Source organism: Dermacentor andersoni, chromosome 2, assembly GCF_023375885.2.
Source record: "Dermacentor andersoni chromosome 2, qqDerAnde1_hic_scaffold, whole genome shotgun sequence".
Lineage (NCBI taxonomy): Eukaryota > Metazoa > Arthropoda > Arachnida > Ixodida > Ixodidae > Dermacentor > Dermacentor andersoni.
Window position 1 is genome coordinate 238991971 of NC_092815.1, and position 26290 is coordinate 239018260.

The 26290-nt window shown below is 44.3% G+C and overlaps 1 protein-coding gene across 2 annotated transcripts in view; it reads right to left on the bottom strand.

Moving 5' to 3' along the window:
• lt (vacuolar protein sorting-associated protein light) overlaps nt 1-26290 on the bottom strand; it is a 184138-nt gene that overhangs the window by 108430 nt on the left and 49418 nt on the right. For both annotated transcript variants that reach the window (XM_055075699.2, XM_072286637.1), the window contains exons 5-10: nt 24877-24951; nt 23068-23202; nt 16157-16276; nt 9951-10018; nt 7851-8044; nt 2132-2232 (exon numbers count right to left, since the gene is read on the bottom strand). In XM_055075699.2, coding sequence (XP_054931674.1) covers nt 2132-2232; nt 7851-8044; nt 9951-10018; nt 16157-16276; nt 23068-23202; nt 24877-24951 — 693 coding nt within the window. The remainder of the gene's footprint in view (nt 1-2131; nt 2233-7850; nt 8045-9950; nt 10019-16156; nt 16277-23067; nt 23203-24876; nt 24952-26290) is intronic.

Genomic DNA, 26290 nt, shown 5'->3' on the forward strand with positions numbered 1-26290 from the left:
TTCCTCGCTGAGCTCCGCAGACGCGACAAAGCCACGAAGCCCGTCCAAAGCTTCGAGAGCACCGTCAGTATTTAATAGCCGACGATCGCTGCTGCAATCTCCGGCGTCTTGCTTGTCATCGTCGTCGCTCTCCTCTTCAGCGGTAACATCTGCAATGATGTCTTGGACGGTGCGCAATTCACATGTCGCCAGTTTTCTCGGGCTGAAGATTGATGAACAACCCAGCTTCATCTGCGTTGAACACGTCCCTTGGCTGGTACTGAGCAATCACCGCCGGCAGAGTCGAAAGCCAGTTGGAGACCTGATCTTGGTCGGCAGACTTCCCTTCGCCGGAAACGGTTTTATACGACAGGCCATGCCGTGTTTTAAAACGATGGAGCCACCCGCCCGAAGCTTTAAAATCTTCGATGCCCAACGAGAGTGCTATCTCATCAGCTCTCTCGCGAACAACTGTCCTGTCCACGTTCACGCCCGCCGCCTTTACTTCCCTGAACCATGCCAGAAGAATCTCTTCCATCTTGCCATGCTGGGCGCCCCTTGTTTGCTTCACGCCGGCGCCGAAGACTTGAATGTTCTTCTGAATTTCTTCTCGCTTGCCGACGATCGTGTTCAGCGTGGAGACAGGCAAACAAAGTTCGCATGCCAGGTCGACACGTTTCTTCTGCGGATTTTCGTCGACTTTTGCTAGGACGTCGAGTTTTTCTTTCAGCGATAACGCTTTACGCTTTCTAGACATGGTGAAGCGCACGGGTGAAACGCGGCACCAAAACAGAAGAAACGATAAGGGCGAAGTGCAAGCTGAACGCTCGAAACACCAAAATGGCAACGAGAAATGGCAAGCACAAAGCCAACAAAGCCTACAGCATCGTCAATGCATGCGCCAATCACTGCTTCTTGGTCACGTGATTTTACCGTGAGTGCTATGTCTTAGGATAGATGGCGCTAAAAACCTTCGGTGCGTTTGGTGTGCGAGCTTGCGAAAATTGCTCCCAGAGGCCGCCACACTGCTGCAGGCGCTGTGCAGAAGCACGGCCGGACTCTGGCCGAGCCGAGCCAGGCCAAGCCTCGAGCATACAAAGCGCGCGTCGCCGCGTCTTTAGTCCGCCGTGCCTGTCGTTTCGCTCGATGTTAATTTCAGTAGCTCTGCCCACCCGCTTCAAAGGACTGGCTCTGATGTTATCATCATACAGAAGACGTTTCCGGGATCGTATTATCCAAACCGACGTGGAAATACGATCGTATTAGCCGTACAAAAATGCATTTACCTCTATAGGGCATCGGCCGGGAACGAAAAAAAAACGTATTATGCCGAAAAACGTATTTATCCGAATCGTATCAACGAGATTTCACCAACACGTTCTCCCAAACTCCCCTTTGGTATGGCCTGAAATTTTTTCAACAGCGGGCAAAGATCTTCGTACTTGACATTCTTGAGGCATGTGACTACGCCTTAAACCGAAATGAACTGCAGCTCTTCCATCAAGTGATGCCACAGTTTGAAAAATGCTGTTGGGAGGGTCTGTTACTTCTGCATGCTCCTGCACAATGCAATATGCATAGACAACTAGCCATCATCATTAAATTTTTTTCACACGTTATGTGAAGAACCGTGGCTTTCTTTTTTACGAACTCCTGCGTGATAACAAAATAAGGTGATTGCGGAACATGCTACAGAGCCAAGAAAAGTGGCATAACCAGCCAGCAAAACCTATAATGTATCGAGATTTGGTGCGAGACTCAAAATTTCCCCATGTTGAGTGTCTTTTAGCATGGCAGTGAGGAGAGAAGACACTCCAGGACAACACTTAGGTCTTGGCTATGGTCTGAAAGTATGCAGGCAAGACGCAATATCAACATATACTAACTGATGACATCGAGCATCCCTAATTCACACCTAAGCTATGAGGGATACCATAGTGCACTTATCTGCACAAATTTTGAGTGCCTCAGGTTCTTTTTTGTGGACTAAAATACTACCAGTGTATGAGAACTGCTACAATGTTTTTTACAACTTGCCATATAGCAGTACGGCTGCTTGACCAGACATTGTACCTACAACTTTGTGCTCAGCTGCTGGATGTCACACACACTGGATAGCTGCAGCAGACGATAAGAAAAATAAGGCACTCACGGCTGAGTTGTCGGTGTTTTTCTCCACAGTGAGGGCCACCAGGCTACCCGAGCAGAGGTGTGCCAGGCCACACACGTAATAATCGGTCTGGAACATGGACACTGCACAAGCAAGGTACAACAGTTTTGTCAGGCAACCGTATGACATGGAAAAAACTTGACAGCAAGAACTGTGCCAGCAGAGCTTACAGCCACAAGATGACAAAGGAGCTCAGTGGTAGCAGAAGTGACAAGCACAACTGGTGGTCACTAATGCAAAAAAGGGGTAAGGCGTGCAGACACGGACACAAGAGAAGTGGACAACATGAACGTTGACTAGCAACTGAAGGAAGTACTGAGGCAAAAAAAAAAGAAAGAAGACACAAAACTGATTTGCGCATCCTCTGGAATGGTAGCACCACGTGTCAATCGGGTACACGTGCCGGTTTGTGTGAGAGATAACTGTTAAGGCAACTGATCTCTTCCTTATGTAAGGTAATCGAAGACTGACTCACGCATGCACTTCCACCATTATTGATAAGCCATGCCTCGACCATAAGATGCGTATCTTCATTCTTATGCCTGTACAATATCGCACATTCATCTAGCTCAGGCATGCAGTTACAATCTTGGCAATGTAGGGAAAGATTAGAAGGCGATCCACCGGTTAACAACCTTTTATGTTCCATTAGCCTCTGATTGATACACCGTCCCGTTTGCCCTACGTAGAACTGGCCACATCTAAGGGGAATTTTATAAACCACACTCATACGACAGTCAGTAAACCTGTTGTTCTTATTGTGCTTCACTGGACAAATATCTGTTCTTTTCTTGCCTTTTACCTGCTCCTTGTTCCTCTATACGGCAGCACATATCTTACCTAGCTTATTGGGAGCAGTAAAAACAACATTAACACCTTATCTACATGCAACTTGTTTAAGCCTGTGCTATACTGAATGAATGTAAGGAATAGCCACTACTATTTTTTTTCCTATTACTGCTTTCTGTAATCACGTCCGTCCCCTTTGAGATCGACTTCTTTGAGCATTCAGCGACAGTGGCCCGCTGCTACGCTAGGATAAACTGCTTCTAATAGGCGCCGGACCTGTGCATTAAAACTGGTGCTCATTTTGTGCATGCCCGATCTGGTGAGGGAAGACATAAGGCACGACATGGCTATTACATTTTTTACTACATCGGAATGCTTGGGTTAAAAGTTTAACAATGGCTTCAAAGATCTAGGGGAGTACTGCCAACACACATGATTTTGTTTGAAGACCAAGGAAATGTCTAGAAACTGTATTACGTGTCTGAGGAGATTCCTTGGTAAACTTTAATCCTCCTCATTTAATTCAAATTGCTCACTTACTGAGGTAGCAGCAAAATGAAATTCATCCTTATTGCAGAAAATCAGGTAATCATCAGCATAATGAAATACCTTAATAACACAATCGCCTAAGGCTTTCTCTAAGCAGCTGTCAGTCTTGCTCAGGTAAATATGACTAAGAATAGGGGAAACCTTTGAATCAATAGAAATTCCTGATTTCTACAGATACACACCCTCTCTCCACCCAACCAGCGTCGACTTTAAGTACATTGAAAGAATTTCTAGAAAAGCTCCCGTGGAAACACCGCATCTGTCAATAAAAGCAGACTCTTGAACTTGTTCTTTAATGCACTAATTTACGGAATTTAGTAACTCGTCATGCAGCAAGGAGTAATACAGGTCTTCTATATCCATACTAAAAGCTGTACAATCACCAAGATTTTCCTCTGTCAAAAACTGGACTAGTGTCTGAGAATTACGCAAGCAAAAGGGGTGTGAAAAAAAAAAAAGAAAACTAGTGAAGCTAAGCAGTTCTGTAGGTGACTAGCCACACAGACCTGCCATACCTCTTCTCTCACACTATAGCATGAAAAGGAATCTTTGGCTTATGGGTCTTCGCCGAGAAAAACAGTTCTAACATGAGCGATTTTGCTTTCTTGACATTAGAGACAATCCTATCTAGATTATGTATTGACAGAAGTCAAAACTGCCGAAGGCTTGAGTCTTACTGGCTGAAAACTATTTTCTATGATGATATCGCTTTTACTGAAAACATGTCATCTGGCATAATCACGAAATAACCTTCCTTGTCTGATATTACTTGTCTAAGTTTATGCTCCACAAGGTAATTAACTAACGGTCGGACAGGGTCATACGTCTTCATATGAATACTTGATTGTTTAATGCTTGCAATGCCCTCTAAAATACAGCGCGAGCGTTCTTCTTCCGGGACAAACCTGGTTTTGCAGTGAGGTAGGCTTAAAATGTCAACGGGTCTTATGTTAGGCTTAAAACAGTGCTTAGAACCTAAAGCAAGGGTATTGCAATGGGTATCACTTACGATGGCGTCTCCAAGAACCAGTACGTTGACAGTAAATTATTAGAAAAGGGTTTCCTCTTACTTTGCTGAAAATTGAAATCCTTTTTTTTTTTCGCCTCGGTGCTTCCTTCAGTTGATAGTCAGCGTTCGTGTTGTGCACTTCTCTTGTGTCCGCGTTTGCATGCCTTACCCCTTTTTTGCATTATGTATCCTTACCAACTAGCTCAGCTTTCTGGTGGTCACTGCTGATTCCTTTCAATGTCATCATCACTATCAGCATGTTTATTGTCCAGTGCAGGATGAAGGCCTCTCCTAGCATTCAATTATCCCACCTGTCTTGCATCAGCTGATTCCATCCTAAGTCTGCAAATTTATAATCTCATACTTGATTTAAAGTGCAAAAAACAAAGACGAAAGAAGGGAGACCAGACAGGACGAGCAGATCGCCATCACATTGCCATAATGACAATCAGATAAAATACACTCGACTTCCATTAATTCGACCCTGATGGGACCGATGAACCTGATCGAATTATCAGGCGGGTCGAGCTAGGCAAAGATGCATAAAAATTCCAAAACACACCGCCAATTCATTTGGCAGTATTTGCCAGTCTAACACTAATGCACACCCACTTTCAAGCCTATGTGTCAAAAGTAGAAAACTAACGTAGAAATTACATTAAAGCTCCTAAACAAAGTAGAAACCTAACACGCACCCGATTTTTTAGCAAGAAAAAATGTGTTGCACAACGGCAGCCAGTTTTTTTTATGGTTATGGTTATATTGCGCTCAGTTTTACACAGATGATATTAAGTGAAGGACGGGACATGGACGGACGTAGCGCAACCCATGCTACGTCCGTCCATGTCCCGTCCTTCACTTAATATCGTCTGTGTAAAACTGAGCGCAATATAACCATGAACGTTTACCAACTAGCCCCTTCATTGCTTTACTAAGCAGTTTTTTTTTAAAGTTAGCTTCGTCGCACAGTTACCTTAAAGTCAGCTTCGCCGCAGTACAATACTGTTATGCGGCAAAACATACGAACGCCACCGTTTTGATTTTGAATCCTGATTGCACCGCACAGGCTATTTCCAGCCCAATTTACCTAAAAAAAAAAGACGCACGTTAGAGTTGGTAAATACCGTAATAAGACATTGTGAGTTACGGTTATTGCTTGAAAATCTTTCTAGGGCTGGCCAGAAATAGACATTTTCGACGAGCGGTAAGGTGTGTTTCAATGTCCCCTAAGCTCCGCTGAGACAGACACTGCCACTAAAGGGGTCGCTATTGGGGCTCACCATAGGGGTCAGGCTGACTTGCCAAGTTTGAATTATCCGGCGAAGGAGAATTTTAGGATCGAAACAACTAAAGTTTGGGCCCAGAGAAATGCATAGGCGCTTGCTGGAACCTTTGGTTGGGATCAAATTAACCAAAATATCAAATTAAGCGGAATCAAAAAAGGAAGTATACTGTTATCATCATCAGCCTATTTTTATGTCCACTGCTGGACAAATGCCTGCGATCTCCCTGCGATGTCTAATTGCCCCCATCTTGCACTAGCTGTTTCCAACTTGCGCCTGCAAATTTCCTAATTTCATCACCCCACCTAGTTTTCTGCCATACTGGACTGCACTTCCCTTCCCTTGACACCAATTCTGTAACTCTAATGGTCCAGCGCTTATCTACTCTACGCATTACATGGCCTGCCGAGCTCCATTTTCTTCTCTTAATGTGAACTAGAATATCTGCCACCCCGCTTGCTCATTTATCCGCACCACTCTCTTCCTGTTTCTTAACATTACGCCTAGCATTTCTTGTTCCATTGCTTTTTGTGCAGTCCTTAACTTATTCTTGAGGTTTTTGTTGACTAAGTTTCTGCCCCATATGTTGGCACTGGCAGACTGCAATGATTGTAGACTTTCCTTTTTCAACAATAGTCATAAGATTCCAGTCAGGATTTGGTAATGCCTGCTATATGCAATATAACCCATTTTTATTCTTCTGTAAATTTCCTTCTCATCGTCAGGGTCCCCTGTGAGTAGTCGACCTTGATAAACATAATCCTGTACAGACTCTAGAGGCTTACTGGCGACTTTGAATTTTTGTTCCCTTGCCAGGCTATTTTGACATTAGCTTTCTCTTCTGCATATTAATCTTCAACCCCACTCTTACACTTTTTGGTTAAGGTTCTCAATAATTTGTTGTAATTCGTCCCCAGTGTTACTGAACAGGACAATGTTATCTGAAACCAAAGGTTGCTGAGATATTCGCCACTGATCCTCACTCCTAAGCCTTTCCAGTCTAATAGCTTGAATACTTCTAAGCATGCAGTGAATAGCATCAGAGAGATTGTGTCTCCTTATCTTACCCCCCTTCTTGACAGGTGACTTTCTACTTTTCTTGTGGAAAAGAAAGGTAGCTATGGAATCTTTGTAGATAGTTCCAAAGATATTAACGTATGACTGCTGTACTCCTTCATTATGCAATGCCTCTATATCTGCTGGTATCTCAACTGAATCAAATGCCTTTTCATAATCTATGAAAGCCATATAAAGAGGTTGGTTATACTCCGGAGATTTCTCGATTACCTGATAGATAACAAGGATGTGATCCATTGTAGAGTACTCCTTGCTGGAGCCAGCCTGTTATCTTGGTTGACTGAAGTCAAGTGTTACCTTATTCTATTGAAAATTATCTTGGTGAATATTTTATATAATACTGAAAGCAAGCTAATGGGCCTATAATTCTTCAATGCTTTAACATCTCCCTTATGGATAAGTATAACGTTGGGATTCTTCAGCTCTCTGGTATGCTTGAAGTCGCGAGACATTGCATATAAAGAGTCACAAGCTTTTCAAGCATGATATCTGCTCCATCTTTGATTAAATCAACTGTTATTCCATCATATCCTGCTGCTTTCCAGAGGGCGATGCCTTGCAAGGGCCTTCTAACCTCATCGTTAGTTATATATAAGCCTCTGCATCCTGTTTAGCACTACTTCGAATGAAGGTAGTGTGGCTGCTCTGGGTGCTGTGCAGATCAGTATAGAATTCTTCTGCTGCTTTTACTATATCATCGAAATTGCTGATGACGTTACTCTGCTTATCTTTCAGTGCATACATCTTGCCCTGTCCTATGCGGCTACGGCGGCCAAGATTTGATCCCGTGACCTCGTGCTTAGCAGCACAACGCCAAAGGCACTAAGCAACCACGCCGGGTCGCTGACATTCACAATCGTCTTCGATGATTTCTCCCACAATTTTATTTTAGTGAAGCCAGGACTTCTTTTACAAATAAAGGCATATCCGAGCACTAAATGTGGTAGACAATGCTCATCAAGGCTAGCCCCTAGAGCAGGAGATGCAAGCTTACCAATCTCAACGTAGATATCAGCCTGGTTGCGTTGCGTGGAGTCCTGCACTGGTTGGACGTTGTTCTCGGCGACAGTGCGTTGCGGGTCCCGCTGACGGATGCAGCACACCTTCACACGGTCAGCCCAACCCACAAGCAGGCACCGCTCATCACGCCATGTCAGGATGCATCGATGGAGTTCTGGTTGTTTCAGCCTGCGTACACCAGGTCCCTGCTGACAACTTGCCACTGAAGACAGTGCCATGTGCTGTGCAATCATATAAAGATAATCCAGTATTGATTCATAACTGCATCTCGGATTAGTGGCGCTCATGTGGTGGCTGCAGAATTTACCCGAATCCAGCCCACACCTTTTTTTCTGAGAAAATGGGCAGAAAATTGTCTGAACATTACAAGCGGATACGAAACCAAAACTGCATTCATAGCACTGGCAACAGCCTATTGTCAGAGCCATCAGATGCAGCGACATTGCCATCACAAGATGGCAACAGAGCATGTTTTCGCGAAGATTGCTGTGGGTTCATTTTGTGCTCGATTACGATCTGAAGTGGTACTCTCGGTCAACCACTCCTGCAGATACTTTCACTTTCCCGAGATTTCATACGATATCAGATGCAATGGCGTATATGGCTGCCAGCATTTCTGCCACTCTTTTAAGCTCCCTATTTTACACACAGTACCAGGAACACTGTAGGCGGCCCACTTTGACAAGTCAGATACAGAATCACAAAAAGAAAAACTTATGAAAGTCGTAGAAGTATCTCTGAACATGATTGCTTGAGAATGCCACCCCAGTGCACTTGGTAACTGTGGCCACTGAAGTGCAAATAGCGATGACGACACACTCTTTTATCATAAAAGCTCAATAAAAAATTTTAAAATTTTTCTTCTGTGACCGTCCATTCTGCACATCTCGTATTTTTCTGATTGCAAACATGGGGGGCATACTATATTTTTCTCTTATATATCAGAGGAATGTTACATTCAGGTGAACTTTAATTTTCTTGTTTTAGACCAGCAAAAATTGAGTAAACATTAGATTCGGGTAATTACGGTAAGTGGCTATGGTGTTCTGCCACTGCATACAAGATTGCAGGTTTGACTCCCGGCTTTCAACACTGCATTCGGATAGGACCAAATGCAAAAATGCTCTTGTAACATTTACCTGTCCATAAACTGAACAATCAGTCAGTCAATTAGGTCAGATTAGCTGTCCAATGATGCTAACATTGGTGCATTTTCATATCAGTTGTGTTTCCTATGCCCAAAGCAACAACACAGGCAATACTACAGGCTGATCCATGGCGAGGCGTAAAAACCATTCAAGTCCGGATGTGTAAATACTGAATAGTAGATTGTGATGATTACTAACGGTGATCATAAACAGTGTAGGAAGAAGAAACAGAATTGCATGGTGAAGGTTATTTGCAAAGCATTTGCCAAGGCAGCAGTTAGGTGTGCATGCCTTGTGTGCCTGCTAAGGCTAAGGAGGGCCAACCTGTTCTTGCTTCCGGCCTCCAATAGCCCTGATGATAAAGTGAACCTTCGGCTTGAGCAAAATTTCTCAGACTTTGATCTGCACTCACTCTGGCTTGCTTGGTCATTTGGTATGCTGCTACATTGAGTCACAGTGAGTAGTGGCATAGCAGATGACAGAGGGGGCCAGAGTGAGTGTCAAAAATGTCATAATGTTCTGCTCCGACATGACAACCTTCTGCATCATATGTACACCTCCTGGATACTTAAACCAAAAGTGGTGCATTAGAAACAGGCATCACTCTAAGTTAGTTAGGACGCATGGACACTTGCCAGTAGTTTTTCTAGGGTTTAGTGGATTTGTACCTTCATTTAACGTACAAAAATGACAAATAGAAGAGGTCATGTGCGTACTGCTATAATGAGGACCTATAACATGGTTTGCAAGCACTTTTGCCTTCCATAACCACCAGAATATGGCCACAGTAGCTGAGAATCAAATTCATGACCTTGGGCTCGGCCAGCGAAATGCCATAGGTACTGAGCCTCCCCAACAGGTAGGCAGCACTGAGCAGGACATGTGAATAACAGACTTATGCAGGTGCAACTGCCAGGAACACTCACAGGGGGTCATGGTCCCTGCTAATCATGCAGATGAAATCCAGCACTTGCATGTCATACACCAGGATTGTCTGCAAACACAGGCACATAGCACCTCAAGTAATGTGGTCAGCGGAACAACACATATCACACAACTACACTCGGTGACAATTAAAAAAAATTCTGTACAAGCTCCACCCACAGAAAGTGCACTAAACCTTCCCTACATGTAGTGAAACATACCGTACTTACTAGATTCTAATGCACCCTCGATTGTAACACGCACCCCAAATTTCATATTTCATTAAATGCAAAATGCAACATCCTCTATTGTTTCCTTGCCAGATTTTCATGGTATGAGAGAAAAAGAGAAAAACAGCGATTTTTTATTGCTTGGAAAAAAAATAATTTAAACTATACAAGGTTGCTAGAGGTTCAGTTTGGACACCGGCTATAGGTATTGTTCAATGATAACCTCTCAGTGCTCACAAGAGCTCCCGGCACCCACATTATGGTAAGGCATACTTACTGCAGTAATATACTATTACAGTGTGCAACCACACCGGTAGAATAACAGGGTGGAGGGATTGAACCAAAAAGGGGGGGGGGGGGAAGTGCAAATAAAAGAAGCTCGCTCATTTGGCTTAGTGCTTGCCTTCAGTCCAGCTAAACCTCCCCCTCCCCACATGTTTCTTCTTGCCTTTACAATATGATATGCCTTTATAAACCATTGACTGTTGGCTAGGGATTTTTGAACTCTTTTCCAAAGTAAAATAAATGACTTGAGCCTCACAGTAATGCAAATTCACTTAACGTTACTCCTCGTTGGCTTCATTAGGCAGGCACATAGACCCACAGCATGCACTTCAGTTAACCTTGCAGCAGTCTCCCACGGAAGGTTCCCCAATAAGTGCAACAGCACAGTACTGGAAAGGGCAAGAATGTTTCTAGGTGTGCCTGGCGTGCTTTAGTTCTCAAAACTGTATCGTAAATCGTGTCTGGTTAAGCCTTGGAACATTTAAAGGGCTAACACTCCCTATTTCCTTCCTTACTTATTTATTTCTTTACTTACCATAACTTACAGACCCTTAAGGGAGGTATAAGTAGGGGGGGTTACAAATAAAATAAAAGTACAAAGAGCTGAAACATTAGAACCATAACAAATCCCGGAACAAAAGTAACATAAATCATAAACACAACATAAAATTTTGCTAAATATTAGTAAATGATGGCATAACAATGTGTAGAATTCAGTGGCAATTTCATGGTAAATGCGAGAGAAATGCGTTAGCATTACATAGCACCTCCTTCTGGTCCCGGATTCGTGATTTAAACAACGTTCACCACATTGCACTTGACACAAGCCCTGCCTCTTTGAGGAGCAAAGTGCGACTGCCGGTGGTCTGGAGAACGTCAGTTGCACTATGCACACACACATATATAAAAATGCACATACACACAACACGCTCTCATAATGCTAACGCACTAAAGGCAAGCATTAACCAGAAGTACAAAACAGGCACAATGTTAAGAAAAAAATAAATGCAAGTACAAATTGTCATGGAAGGAATGGTGATCAGATATATATGGAAACGATGTGCTCAGGAAGATCATTCCAATGCAATATGGCACGAGGTAATTCAGATGAAGTAAAGGCTTGAAGATACGCTTGAAACTGCAAGTATGGTGTAGCCGCCTTGACATTCATGAAGAGGCATCTTGAGTAAATCTTCATGAACTCACTCTCTGATATCTCGAAATATTGGTTAAGCCGAAATGTTTTTCTGGCTACGGTTTCAACCCATATGTTTTTCACCTCTTGAAAATTAGTTGCGTTGAACTTCGGCTACCTCAAAATCGCAACTTCTAAACTACCAGGAGAATGGCAACAGGGCAGTGTCACTTGCACTCATTTTTTGCTCGGTGGCAGTTCATTAGCCGAGCCACGGACCCCGCTCACTCCGTTTATTTTTTCCCCTCCTATTTACCTATCACTGCTTATGTGCACTTTCTCAGCTGGTTGCTGTCCCTTTGTTGTGACCTCACACGGCAGCGGTGAGCTGGGAGTCAGCATTTCTTTTTTTTTGCTACCCTCTTATTCAGGACCCTGTCACTGATGTATCACTGTATTAATCATTACCGGGGCAATATGATTGGCACTTTTGAGCAGATGCGATCAGCCCACGCACTGTGGCCAAAATAAGCCAGCATATGAGCCCACAGTGTTTCAGCTATATTGCAGCTTGATAAAGACATTCGCTAATAAAGACATGTTGCGTCACTCGTGGGTGTCTGCTAAAAGTGCGACAACTGCACTTTTCTGTAGTTTTGGTTTTTGAAGCTACACTATCAATTATTCATTGAGGTGCAGAAAACAGCAGCAGCAGCAGCTTTTGAATGCCTGAAAACAGTTATGCTCGATTGACTAGCTTCAAATAAATCATTAGGATAAATCGTCTTGACTCTATACCAAGCGTGCTGTCTTGGCACAGTGCCAGTGATGCCGTTGCCCGCAGACGCCCGTGTCTCCGGCATCTATGCATTCCTGTGGGCCCAAACTTTCATTATTTTGATATTAAGAGTGGTCTCTGCTGGATAATTCAAACTTGACCAGTAAGCACGCACCTTCCTGAGCCCTATAAAGCCTTATGGCGATCAAAACCACCTTAGCGGCATTCAGGTGCTTTACCGCATAACACAGATGTATTGCAACGAAGCTGACGTTAGAAAACCAGCCACCGTGATTCAATACCTATTGGACCCTTGCCCATATTTCTTTCTAAAAAATATCAGGTGTGCTTTCGTCATGAATCGCTGGCAAAGCACACGCGAATATGTGAAGAGCACAAAGACGCTGGTCAGCGAAACAGAGAGTAGACACATGATTTGGTAAGCACACAAAGCGCAAAAGAAAAATGAAGAAAAGGAGATGAAGGTGGAGGAGCTGGCATTGCTGACGTGGTCGAGGAGCAGGGCAAACACATCTCCAGCTGTGCTCTGGAGACGGGAAGTGGCAACTTCAAGACCATGGGCTGGAGAGAGGGCATCTGAAAGTTGGTCGGCAACAGCTCCAGAGTCCCGACGACGCTGCCATGGCAGTGCTCCACAGCTCCGGTCCAACCCCACGCTGCCATAACCGGCCACTGTCCAGTGCCTGGCCACATTAGCAGCACAATGACCGACTGGCCCAGACCACATTGTGTGCCACACGGGTCTCGGAAGAGGACCACAGCCCCGTCACTCGCAACAGAGGTCCACACTCACACCGTGTCGGAATCACACAGGCCAATGTCATATGCCACACTGGGCCGAAGTTCGACATGACTGGTGACGGTCAGAACGTTCAATTTTTCGTGACTTCTTGTTACTTGTTTAGTCAAACGGAGGAACAATATATAGTCGAGGGCTAGTTTGTTTTTGATATATAGTCAGACCTCGGTATATCGAACATGGATATATCGAATTATGGCGTATATTGAATACTTTCTATATCACCTAGAAAATTGCATGCATTTTTAAGGTTTTATTTCGAACAGGGTCGGACATAAAATGGATATATCGCACTCTGCCACCCCAGACCACGTGTGCTGTGTTGACAGGCGGTGAGCTTTTCTGCCACACCCTCGAAGATAGCAGTGGCGTGATGGGCGTTCCTGACTGCTGCGCACCACATCAATCGCGCTGAGGGCGCTACTGGAACGTAGTGGCATACACAGGCGGTGGCCTGGCTAGTTTGACCAAGTTTGACAACATCAACGACGCGTTGCATTTGCCGCACTGACTCCTCGTCGGTGCCGTGCTCTGCGCCTGCCGTGCCTCGTGAGAACTGGCAGTTTGCATCCGCAAAGACGCGCAACAGCGTGCACTCACTGGGCTCACTCATAGATGCATTAACTTGCACATGCCCCTTTGTTATTGGCAGTGTTTCACAATGCTTGCATTGACGAACGTGGAGATCACAGGAGAAGCAGCGGCCAAATGAAAACGCGGCCGAGGATGATCCCGCAAGTGCTGATGTTGCCCATCTCCCGACTTCAACTGAGGCTGTGGCTACTTTGACCCTTTTACGCCGCTGCGGCGCAATAGAGGGCACAGGCCTATCACTTGTGGATCATTCAGACTATGTTTAGAATTCTCTGTTTAAATACGCGGCTGCCAATAAGAAGTAGGCTACACTGCTGCAGTACTTTAAGCCAAATAAATAAATACTTTCTGTGAGGCTTCCAGTGAGTATTTACTGCACCACGAATAGGACGCGATCGGGGATCCTTATTCCCTTATTCGGAGAGCATGTCCAGTTGCGTCACGTGCGACTGGCTTAGACTGCGCCGACTTCGCGTGGCGGACGAAGTCAGTGAGGCCTACGCTAAATGCGTGCAGCACAATCGACTGTGCACTCCCGGACGATGAAATCGGCGCAGCCTAGGCCAATTGTGCATGGCGCAACCGAATGCGCGCTCCGAACAACGGTCCCCGATCGCGCCCTTGGTTCATCGATTTATTTGTAAACATTTATGAAGCATTTTAATGTTATTTCATATATCAAATTCTGGCTATATCGAACTATTTTGCGAACACAGCGCTGTTCGATATATCGAGGTTCGACTGTATATAGGTACTTTTATGAATTTCTCGTGTGTACGGGATTTATGCTGTGTGAGTTTACTTTGCTATTTATTTGTTTTTAGTTAGAATTGTTTCTTGGGATAACTGTTTTTAATGTGTTTTGCATTGTGTCTCTGCTCGTTTCTGGTGTGCTCAAGTTCATGACAGTGTTAGATTTCCACTTTTTTTAGAAGCTGTAACGTCATTTTTTAGTTGGTTTTCTAAAGTGTGCACACGTTTGATTCAGGGGTATGTTAGAATAGGGCAACTACTGCGAAATGAATCGGCAATGTGTTACAGCGTTTCTTTTTTTTTTTTTTTGCATCATGTTTAATTTGACCCACTGGATAATTCAATCAATTTTGCCAGTCCTGTTGGGGTCAAATTAATGGAAGTCGAAAGTATCTTGAGATTGTGATTCAAGCATCCATCTTCTCTAGCAGAAACTTTATACAGTAACAAATTTCTGCATGAGTAGATGCTGTCTTCGTTCCCAACATGGCCTCTAGTGGTCAGGTTGTGCCACCCTGCACTTGTGACCCTCAGGTGGAGGGTGCAGTTTGCAAGAGAATGGCATACTGTGCGGGGGGGAGTAGGTGCACCTATTTCCTCCAGTGTATAGTGCATCCCCATGATGGCATGAACACGCCTGCAACGGGAAGCTGGGAGAAGTGGACCATGCCCCCTTCTTGCCACTTCCCGGCAGCATGCCTGTGATGTCACGGAATGTGAATCCAATAGAGTCATGGAAAAAGAAAATGTATCTATCACTTTGTGAGCAGGACAGCCTTCTCGTAGAAGAAAAGGTAAAGGTATAAAAGAGCATCCCCAAGGGAGAACTGCTCTCTCTGGCTGTGACTGTCCTAGTGCAATCTGGATTACGTGCCCTCTTCACAAGCAAGCTCATCACCCGACCACATGCGACATTACAGTATCATTTATGGAAAGGACATCCCTCCTCTCAGTGGTTGGTACTTTATCGCTCTTAGTAAAAAACATTGTTTGAATGTACACCATTATTTTGGCTTATTCACCAGAACTTGCTGTAATTGTGATCTACTAGCACTACAAAAAAACTTAAATTATGGGGTTTTATGTGCCAGAACCACTTTCTGATTATGACGCACACCGCAGTGGGGGACTCCAGAAATTTGGACCACCTGGGGTTCTTTCACATGCACCTACATCTAAGTACACGGGTGTTTTCGCAATTTTTCCCCCATCAAAATGTGGCCGCCGTGGCTGAGATTCGATCGCACGACCTCGCGTTTAGCAGCACAACACTACTTGCACTGCAAGATGGGGAAGCACTGTGCAGCAATGGTGTGTGGCTAGAACCAGAGCTGCATCCTCCCTAAATGTTAACCCTTTCAGTGTCGAGTTTTTCTCCTAAAACGAACACAACAGTTTAATTTCTGTTGTGCAATAATAATTTTTAAAAAATGACATGGATACTGGCAAATGCTCTCTTGATGTGCTCCTCCCATTCCTACCTGACAAAAAAAGAATGTTATAGGGACATGGCGGGACAGAAATGCGAAAACGTACCAGTATGTCAGTGATGCTGAAAAGGGTTAAAGAATTCGCCAGGTGTACATGCCCACAGCACTGGTGTAGTGTCGTACCAGGTCCGTTGCCCAGGCAGCAAAGCGTCCTTTCCAAGAGATGTTTCGTACTGGGCCCTCACCCTGGTGCAGGATGCTGGTGCGATAGCGGGACAGGAACCCCTTCTCGTACAGCACCACCTGAACAGTGGCATTCACAACAAAGCAGAAGCTACCATACATGCACCAAATGAAATCTATCGATGATGAACTGACAGATTGGTAGCATTCAACATATCAGAACAGCCCCACAGCGACTCAACATTCATGGCAGCTTTCATGAAAAAAATTCAAAGGTTTAGGTTGAATTACAATGCCCTAACCAGGAATTTGCAAGAACTAAATAAACATTTTGCATTACAGCTCAAAAAACAAAGTGAAATAGTCATATTCAACAACGAGCAGACTGCCACTAGCCGCCACTAAGAGTGCAACTCCTCGACACGAAGCTGTTAACGGAATTGGCTTCAATATGCAGCAGAATTTCGTTGATACAATCTTTATGGGAGCCATAAAAGAGAATGTATCATCAAAAACTTGTATTATCAAAAGCAAGCTCCAAAAAGTAAGAAAATATGCTTACTTGCTGACAAACTCGCTAGCAAAGTTTCCTGTGGTATTGAGTGGTATTTCTCCACATAACATGTGCATTATGCGGAGCAACATCTCTCAACATCACACGAACCACAGCCAACACATGTTTATTCAGCAACCTTAATATAGCTTGTCAGTTTTTGCTGAACTTTCCTTTTTTTTAATATCCATGAACAAGTTTTTTTGGAAGTTAAAAAAAGAAGCTGCCATTCCCTCACACAACTGAGCATTTGCGATGAAGCCCCGAAGAGTGTCTGACACTGTGAGTGCGTCGCCAGCAGTTGAGCACCGGTCGCCGCAGCTGTCGCCACCTCCTTCAGTGCCGTCATCTTGGTCGTCATCACTGCCGTCTTTCCCACTGTCATCTTGGTGCTTGCCATCTTCAGCGGTCGCCTCTGCAATAATGTCTTCCACAATCCATAACTCACATGTTGCCAGATGGTAATTCGCATGCACAAAATCTTCCGAGGAACTGCCTGCATTCAAGTGATCCCAGTCCAGGAACTCAAGCATAACGTAGTCTTCCTGGTCGCTCGGTGTGTTACATGCACCGTAAAGTCTACACTATTTAAAGCAGTTAGCGATGCTTTCTGGCTTGGCACGATCACACGACATCACCAAAAAGTGAATGGTGTCGAGAAGGTCAATCTTCAAGTTGCTGCCCTTTCGTTGGATCTTGGCCAAAAGCCGCCACAAACCAGCAAGCTTCAGAAATCAAATTTGACATCTCTAATAAGGTCTGCATCAAGGGGCTACAGGTAGGCTGTGGTGTTTGCCAGAAACTGTGTTGTAGACCAAGCCGTATCGTGCCTTAAAGTGACGCAGCCACTCACCAGAGGCTTGGCAGCCTTTGATACCCAAGGACAGTGCGATGTCATCGGCCTTCTATCGCAAAACTTTGCCGTTGATGTTAACACCTGCTGCTCTCACTTCCTTAAACCAAGCCAGGAAGATGTATTCCCTTTGTCCATGCTGCACACTTCTTGTTTGCTGTATGCCGGCGTCGAAGACTAGTGCATTTCTACGAATCTCTCCACACTTGCCAATGACAGTGCTCAGTGTTGAAACCGGCAAACCAAGCTCACTTGCCAGATGCACCATGCTTCTTCTTTGAATTTTCTTCGAACTCGCAGATGATATTGAGTTTTTCTTTCAAAGTCAGCGGCTTGCACTTCCTTAACATCGTCACAAAGGTCACGGCACCACAAGGCCACGAACTCCGAGATGAAGGTGGTAGTACGAAAGCAAGAAAAAAAAACAAAAAAACAAAGGAACACCAAAGAGCAGCGCGATACCATGAGCGATACGACTGTTGGACGAGGGCAGGTGCTTCATTCCGTTACGTGACTGCATGAATGACTGCAAAATCTCACCTGAAATGCCAACCAAAACAAGCGTGAGTGCAAGCTGACGCGAGCAGAAGATACTAGATGTGAGTACGAAAATAGTGGTTGGGCGGGTCCGCATGACACCAGTTTTCCACGCATACATCACTGAAGGGGCAGCTCTCAGTGGTCTCCTTTGCTCACGACTCGTTTTCCGGCACGGCATGCTGCAATTTAAATTGGTGCAGGACCGATCCCTACCGCAGCCCGAAAGACCTGCTTCGCGGCGGCTTTTGTGGAGCACGGTTTGCCGCCGCCAGCGCACAGCGCACATTCTTCAGCTAGTGTGGCCAACCCTTAACACATTCGTGGATCACTGGAATGTAATTTAATCTAAATTCAAATCTAAAAATAAAGCTAAGGGTTTCAGAAATACCAGTTTGCAGTCATATTATCCAATTTCAAGTGAAAATGCAATCGTATCAACTACATGAAAATACATTGCTCCTATGGGGTGTTGGCCGAGGAAAGAAAAAAATATATATATTGGCCCAAATAACGTATTACGCAGAATCGTATCAACGAGATTCCACTGTATAGCATTTTCTTGCATCCCAAATAAATAAATGAAACCCATAAACCACAAAGACAAAATTCTGAGATTTTTTAAGTCCTTAATGTTATTAATTTAATGCTTTCCAATGCCTTGGATATGGCACTTTGGTATTGAAGAGTCTTGAAAGACCACTACAAGGCTATGAGAGTTGCCGTAGTAAAGTGCTCCGGATTGATGTTAATCCCCCTATTTCTTTTATAGGTGCACAAAGCTCTGTACAGGAGCGTCCTTGTATTCCCGTTGCATTGCATAAGCACGTGGCCTGAAATTGAATTAGTTACCTTGACAAAAGGGACAGAGCAACATTTCTGAACATTTGTGGATTCCTGAAAGGGTGTCACAGGACATGCTGAATTTACAACCTGGTAGCTGGTGACCTAAGAACTCATCACAAGGTACACAAAAAAAGAAGAAAAGTTGCCATGCTTTCATTATTATTGTTTACTTTGTGTACTGTGTTATTGCACTGCATGTTATGTTACGACCACTACAGGCCATTACAAGCATTTGATGAAATAATGTTCAGGGACCATTGTGCATTCCTAAAGAGGAAAGCAGTTATCCTGGAAAGCAGTTATCCTGGAAACCAACCAAAGGCTCAGAAACATCTTTCCATCCTTGGTTGTAGTTTTCTTCTGTTTTTACTATGACACAGTAATCTAAAGCGCACTTCTTTTCGAATAGAATGGGTCCAAAAATTTCATGCGCATTACAATTGACTACGACACTAAATCTGTGTTGCCACATCGGCATTTCAATATGGCCGCCTCGTATGCGTTTCAAGCCTAGTTGCCGTATCTTCCTCCACGTGCTGGTCTTCCCGTTTCCTGCGTTTGCTCTACCAGCATGAAAGTGCTGACTGCGAAGAACGCCTAGTTCATGATGATGCAACTAAAGGGAAAGTGATGATGTGTGCGGAGACAGACGGAAATCGGGCCACATCACGAGCATTCAGAGTTCCTGAAACTTGCGAGCAGGACTAGCGCAAACAGAAGGCGAGGCATTCTACTGTAGCGGCTGCTGCATATCGCATGGCTGCGCACAGCCGCAATCTTGAAAGCGATCTGTGATGGGGACAGAGTCGACGCTATGGTCTATGCATCTAGGTGCACTGCGCTGTGTTCTTGTCGCTTAGTTTGCGCTTAAGCAAGAGGCAGCACGAAGGTCAAGTTGCTTCCTCCTGCTGCCACACTTCCTCACTCCAGCGTTTCGATAGTGAGTTTCCGCAGTCATCTAGTGAGACATGTTCATGTTTGCTCGTGCGCGCACGGCACATGCTTGTTAATTTAGTTAGTAAGCTAATGTTTACATGATTATACGGCCAATAAAAGTACTATCCTTGCTTCATATAGCTGTCTACTAATTTGCTATCGCAATCGATGCTTTGCCTTTCGGGCGAAACTGCAACTTTTTTTACTCATCTCCACATTAGTGCATTAGAAGTAAATCTTTGTTTTTCCAAATGAGAGAAAGTTGTATTTCTGTATGAAACAATTAGATGCGCGGTACTGTAGAGGACTTTTCTTTTTTTAGGGTCACAGCAAGCACATGCTCGTTACAATCGAGGGATTTTTTTTTTTTCATTTGGTCACAGAAAACAGGTGCGCATTACAATCGCAGGTGCATTGGAATCGAAGTAAAATACAGTATGCATTATTCAATGGAATAATCAAACGCTTGCAGGTTCCGAGTTACGTGGCCACACACTGGTTAAATCAGACAAACTCTGGAGTGAAGCAAGCATGGTGTGCTGCAGAAGTGTTGCAAAGGAGGGGCGTGCAAATACCTGAATATCAGCAAAGCGAATCGAAAGTGAACACTTGAATAATTTTATTTGCAAATTGAATATATCTACTAATTCAACTTTTCGAATATTTGATATATTCGGTGTAAGGACCTGTGCAGTGCCACATGTCACAAGCGTCACGGAGACCCTTATGCTCGATACTGCCTAAGCGAGCGTTGCAGTTCATTTTTGGCACGGAAGGAGCACTGAGCATGCTGCGGATGGGCTGCCCCGGCTGGTGCAGCAGTGGACTTCGAGTCACTGCGAGAGCTCCCTGACATCGGCCCAATGCAGGGGTCACACACACAATGCCCGAACGCCACAATCTGCACAACGGTGTCACCTCGGTCGGGGATGCCTCTGTTGGTACAAGGTTTGTCCAGGTTGAGTGCACCGATTGAAATGATAATGGGTCACTGACAAAGGGGATGGCAGCAGGAGATGTGCATATTTCGCAGAGTGTGAAGATCAGGCCAATTAGCCGCCAATAGTCATGCAGATTGTATTGGATACATGGCTATGAACTTCACATAACTTCAACAGCCATCAATCACTATTCAGCCACCCGTACAAAAATATTAGTGCCAAGCATTCCGCAACGGCTGGAGGCCCGTTACCACATCGGCCAGCGGCGAATTTCCGTCATGGCCACACTGCCTCAGCCATAAGGGCTAATAGGCGCTGCTTCGTCGGGCATTGGTGACAAACTATGGTTTGGTGCTGAATCGATGCAGATCTATTCGCAGCAGCTATGCAACATTTGAAAAGCCGACAAACTGCCTCACAAACGAAAGCAAGAGTCAGCAGATGAACGAGGGGGTGTACCGAGCATCGCGTAAGCTTGCCATGGCCCTCCAGATTTCAGATTCTTTGGCAGGTGGCAAATCATGCCAAACTCAATAAAGCGGCACTGACGGCGTAGGTTACGTGCAGAGTGGCGATCGAGTCACGTGATTCACAGTCCTTTCGTCTGTTGCTCAGGTTAGCCTTACGTTAACCCAACTTCCGTAAATTTGGTTAACCCTTCTGTATTTAAAAGAATTCACCGACAAATACAATACTCCCTAATGCGAAATTTGAGTGCAGCTCTATACGAGTTTTCATTTCGCAATATATCGGCTGGTGCGGACAATCTGTCTCGTGCGGCATGTTGCAAATGGAGCGAAGTGTGGGATGACTACCTGGCTAATCTAGAGATCGTGAGAGGCAGTGCGTGGGTGACACATGGGTGCGATTCAAAGCAGCCGCCGCAGACAGACCTCCCAGATGATGCATGCTAATCTGGCGTCGTTTCGTAGCCATCGTAACCACACTATGCTTTTCTTCTCAAACTTTCATCATACCCTCCTCCTCCACTTTCCACCCGTGTCTTTCATCCCCTGCGTGCACTCTTTCATTCTTTGCTCGTTCACTTGGTTACACTGACGCTTGCTACGGGAACAGCCTCCCAAGAGCTGAACATTAAAACTGGAATGAAAAACTTTCTGTGTAATTAATAAAAAATTGCTCCAAAATGCAGGTCCACTATTAAAGCAAGAACCTCATTGCTATTCAGTACAACAGAATGTCACTAATTCATTAGTTCCGAAGAAAAAAAGGGAGAAAAAAAAAACAAGAACACTTGATTCTATGCAACGGAAATTCTACTGATAGAAAGATTAACATTTTCCAGACCTTCATTACCAGAATTGCACTGTAGTCAGTGCTGGCATACTAATTTGGTGTTCCATTTAATAAGAGTAGACCGTACTGTATATCTTGATGTTTATGTCTTGTTATGCAATGCTAGGAGACTCCCAAGCATATGCAGCACTCTATTTTCTTGCCCGAAATTTGTAAGCATTAAATTTTTGTGAGAAATTATCTGATAGTCAACATGATATTTGGCTTTTCTTTCTTGATTCGATTTGATATTCAATGTGAAATCGGCTATTTGGTATTCGCACACCCCTACTACGAAGTGTTAGCTGGTACATTGACACAGTATTCCGTCTCGGATATTGAGGACGAATTTCTTGAAAATGATGCTAAGCACAGGATTTCTGCTATATGGATATTACTTAATTACTGCAGAACTTTAATCCAGCAGCTGGAACATGTGCTCTGAAGTGATTAACTCCAAAGTTAATTTATAAAGGCTTTGTTAATTAGCTAGCACACTGCAATTTATGCTGCAAGTACTGTCTATCTTTTCCAAGTAATCTAGCTGATGTGAAAGAACTGCAATATTAACTAAGAAGATGCTTAATGAGTTTGTTTCCATTAAGACTGACTGCCTTCATTAATAGATATCATGCAGTCTCATATAAACTTTATGTGCAGTCTGGTACGTGCAAGTACATATCGCAAGTGCATGATCACCTTGAATGAATACTGGGGTTTTACGTGCCAAAACCATGATTTGATTATGAGGAACACTGTAGTGGGGGACTCCGGATTAATTTTGTTCACCAGGGCATCTTTAACGTGCCCCGAATGCATGGGACCATGGGTGTATTTGCATTTCGCTCCCATCAAAATGCGGCCACTCCTGCCGGAATTCGATCCCGCGACTTCATGCTTAGCAGCGCAACTCCACAGCCTATAAGCCACCGCGTCAGGTCATGATCACCTTGTCAACGCCTGTGACAAAACGCCTGCCTGAGCCAGAGCGATAGAAGTTTGGGTCAATGGCCACAGCACCGACGGGACGGTCAAAGGTCAGCTTCTGGTTCTGGTCACTTGAATAGAGGCCGTGGACCACCACCTGTGTGTGTAGCAAGGCACAGGCAATAATTAATTCAATAAAAAAAATTTAATTTGTTTTAGGAGACATTTTACAAAAGGCCTGCCAGAGGGTCAAAGAGTAAAAGTGCCTCACAGTGGCCTCCTCTAACCATTTGCAGTTCGCAAGTAGAGGTGCATGTAGAGAGAGCGAGACATCATTGAGAGACAACAGTATCATTGCAGTGCTCAAGGGAACATGCTTCCTACACGCCATACATTAAAAGCAACAACAACAATAACCACAATGGCGACAACGATAACATGCTTCCAGGCATACAACAAAGCAGCAAGTAGGCCACTTTCTCCTTCCTTCACCAAGAAATTCGAGTACATTGGTTTCCCAATTAGCACAATTGTAACATCTTACCAATGAGGACCGTAACTTTCTGGCTATGACCCCGAAGCCAGACAGATTTCTAACTACAGGAATTGAAGAGGTTCATAGTCAATGTATCTTGTTTACAAGAACTGAGCACTTGCACATTAATTCAACTTACCCACTACTGCTGTGTAACATTCTTTTATTACAGTAAAATGTGCACATTAAACAGAAGTGTTACCTTGGCCATTCTCAAACAAGTACACGGGGAGAGAGAAGCATTTTTGTTTAGTGTGGTGAAAGACAGCGACAGCATCTACAAATGCCGCACAACTATCTAAGGTGATAGCAGAAAAATAAGAAGCGAAAGCCACAAGCGAGCTGTCAGCTGCAACCTTGGTGGCCGATAGAACGAGCACATTGAGGTTTGAGGGGCCAGTCCCAAGAGGGCTACCCAGATACAGTGCTGCGCAGCCTCAAGACGGGTCACACTTTGTAAGGCGGCCCATGTCAGTGGTCTATAGTGCCAAGATGTAGCCCATGTAATGTTCCACGCTGGTTCCTGCACTTCTTGTAGTTTTTGTTGTGCCAGATGTCCCTAAGCCACCACTTATGCGGTCTCTCATCAACTTACTTCTGCTGCTGGCCAGCTTGCTCTACATGTCATCTCTGCCGCAGACATTGTGCTTTGGTTGTCAACAGATACTACCGAAGGTGAGCGCGAACAAAGCTTTGCAGTATGATGCGTCACCAGGACTTCGCATTTTAGAGTGTAATCTGTTTTAGTGAGCCCTGTTGTTACATGTATAAGAGTACTGCTAATTATATGTCTTACCTGTTATACCTGTCCTACTACCCCCTTTGATCCTTACTTCACCACCCATCAACAAACGTGCTGGTCCACGTTATTCCTTCTACAGTTCACTTTTTTAGAATAAATATGCATTGCCCTTGCAGAAGAAAGCTTAAAGCCTAGCAACAGGTGAAAGTTTGTTTTATTTGCAGCTTGGAAACCTATATGTGCATCAGACAACTGTCTCCATCTTGACATACAAAACTGCGTCAAGAAAACATAATGATAGTAAATGTAGGAAATCAAGGCAATGGGACAAGTGCCAACAGTCCAATTATTATTGCACTGTACATTGCACTAACAAAAATGAGATTTCTTGTCCTTTTGTTTAAATGCTAAGGCTTCTTATGGGAAGACATATGACTAACTAGCCTAGGCTATTCTTTTAGTACTTTTCAGCAGGCACACAATAGTGCATCATTGTACCCTGCAGATGTCACTGTGAAGTGATAGTTGTCACTGGTTGTCTATGCAGAACGCACCTTGCCGTCACGTGAGCAGCTGGCCAAGTGGTCACCCTGTTCATCGATGCTCAGTTGGAGCACCGTGTCCGTGTGCTGAAGACAATGCAACAATCAGTGGATGAATAATGAGAACTTCAAAAATACAGTGTAGGTTAGACTCTCTGTCTTGAAACAAGAACAGCTGACAAAAATAGAGTGCTTGACTCTTGTCATTACTGTCACAAAGGAATCAAAATCGCCATGCAGTGACATCAGAAAAGCTAGCTGCAGACACAAAACTTTACTTAGGCTTCTTGCATTACGTGGATTTGTTTCCGCTCTGTAATTACTTGTTACACACATTTTTCACACATGGACTAAATTATTGAGGTAGCACACTTCATACAACCAAATATAAAGTAAAATGATATACGTCAATGTCCAATGTTTAAGGTTTCACGCTCTTCGTAAGCAGGGTGGATATCATTGCTACTCAACTTTCACTGACACTAATATGTGGCGCTTGGGCAACATACGCCGAAACAAGAATTGAACTATCTGGCATATGACTCAGAGGAAGCACTGGCTTAGGCCTAACTCCAATTGCCGTATTAAAATACATGAAAAACACCAAAATGTTTTCATCAGACAATTGGTGGACCGATTTAATGAAATTTGTTGTATTTGAGAGAGAACACTGAATTCTAGAAACTGTAAGAAGCAATATTTTGATTTAGGACCACATACCTTTTTGCAAATACTGCAGAGAATAAGTAAGCTTAATAAAAGTAGGTGCACAATATTGACACGTGTACTTGTTTGTCATTATTGGGCGACACGTTTCATCACCTAACAAATGGTATCACACAGCGCAGGACGCGCCTGCATGTATCAGAAGTTTCTGGAATGTTATCGATGCTTCCATCCGCTGTCTGTGACCGAACCTTGTGCAATCTGATCGCATGTGTGCGCGACGCGAATGATGTTGAACTTTGTGGAAGGCATGTGGGTCACAGTGATTACTCTGGAACATTCGACGACTGACGTATAAAAGCCGACGCGCTTGACCCGCTGATCAGATTTTCGACGATCGCCGACCGTGTTCGCCGCTATCCTTGTGCTATAAGTGTAGTCTGTTTTTGTGGGCACAGGTTCGCCCAATAAAAGTTCGTTTTGTCTTTCACAGTATTGCTACTGTGTTCTTCAACGTCACCACCACATGACATCTGGTGGAGGTGCTTGTGCATTTATGTACCGAACGCCCCCGCAAAGCCGCGATCCAAGCCCGAAGTCCGAGGACAAAACTGACATCGCCCAAGACCAGCGTGCTAGCCGCAGACTGCAAGGACTGCCCCAGAGCACGGACTTCTACTTGAGACGACAAAGAAGATCATGGCCAAGACAACCCCAATGGCTGCCTCAGCAGCCCCCGTTGTCCTGCAACAAACTCGGG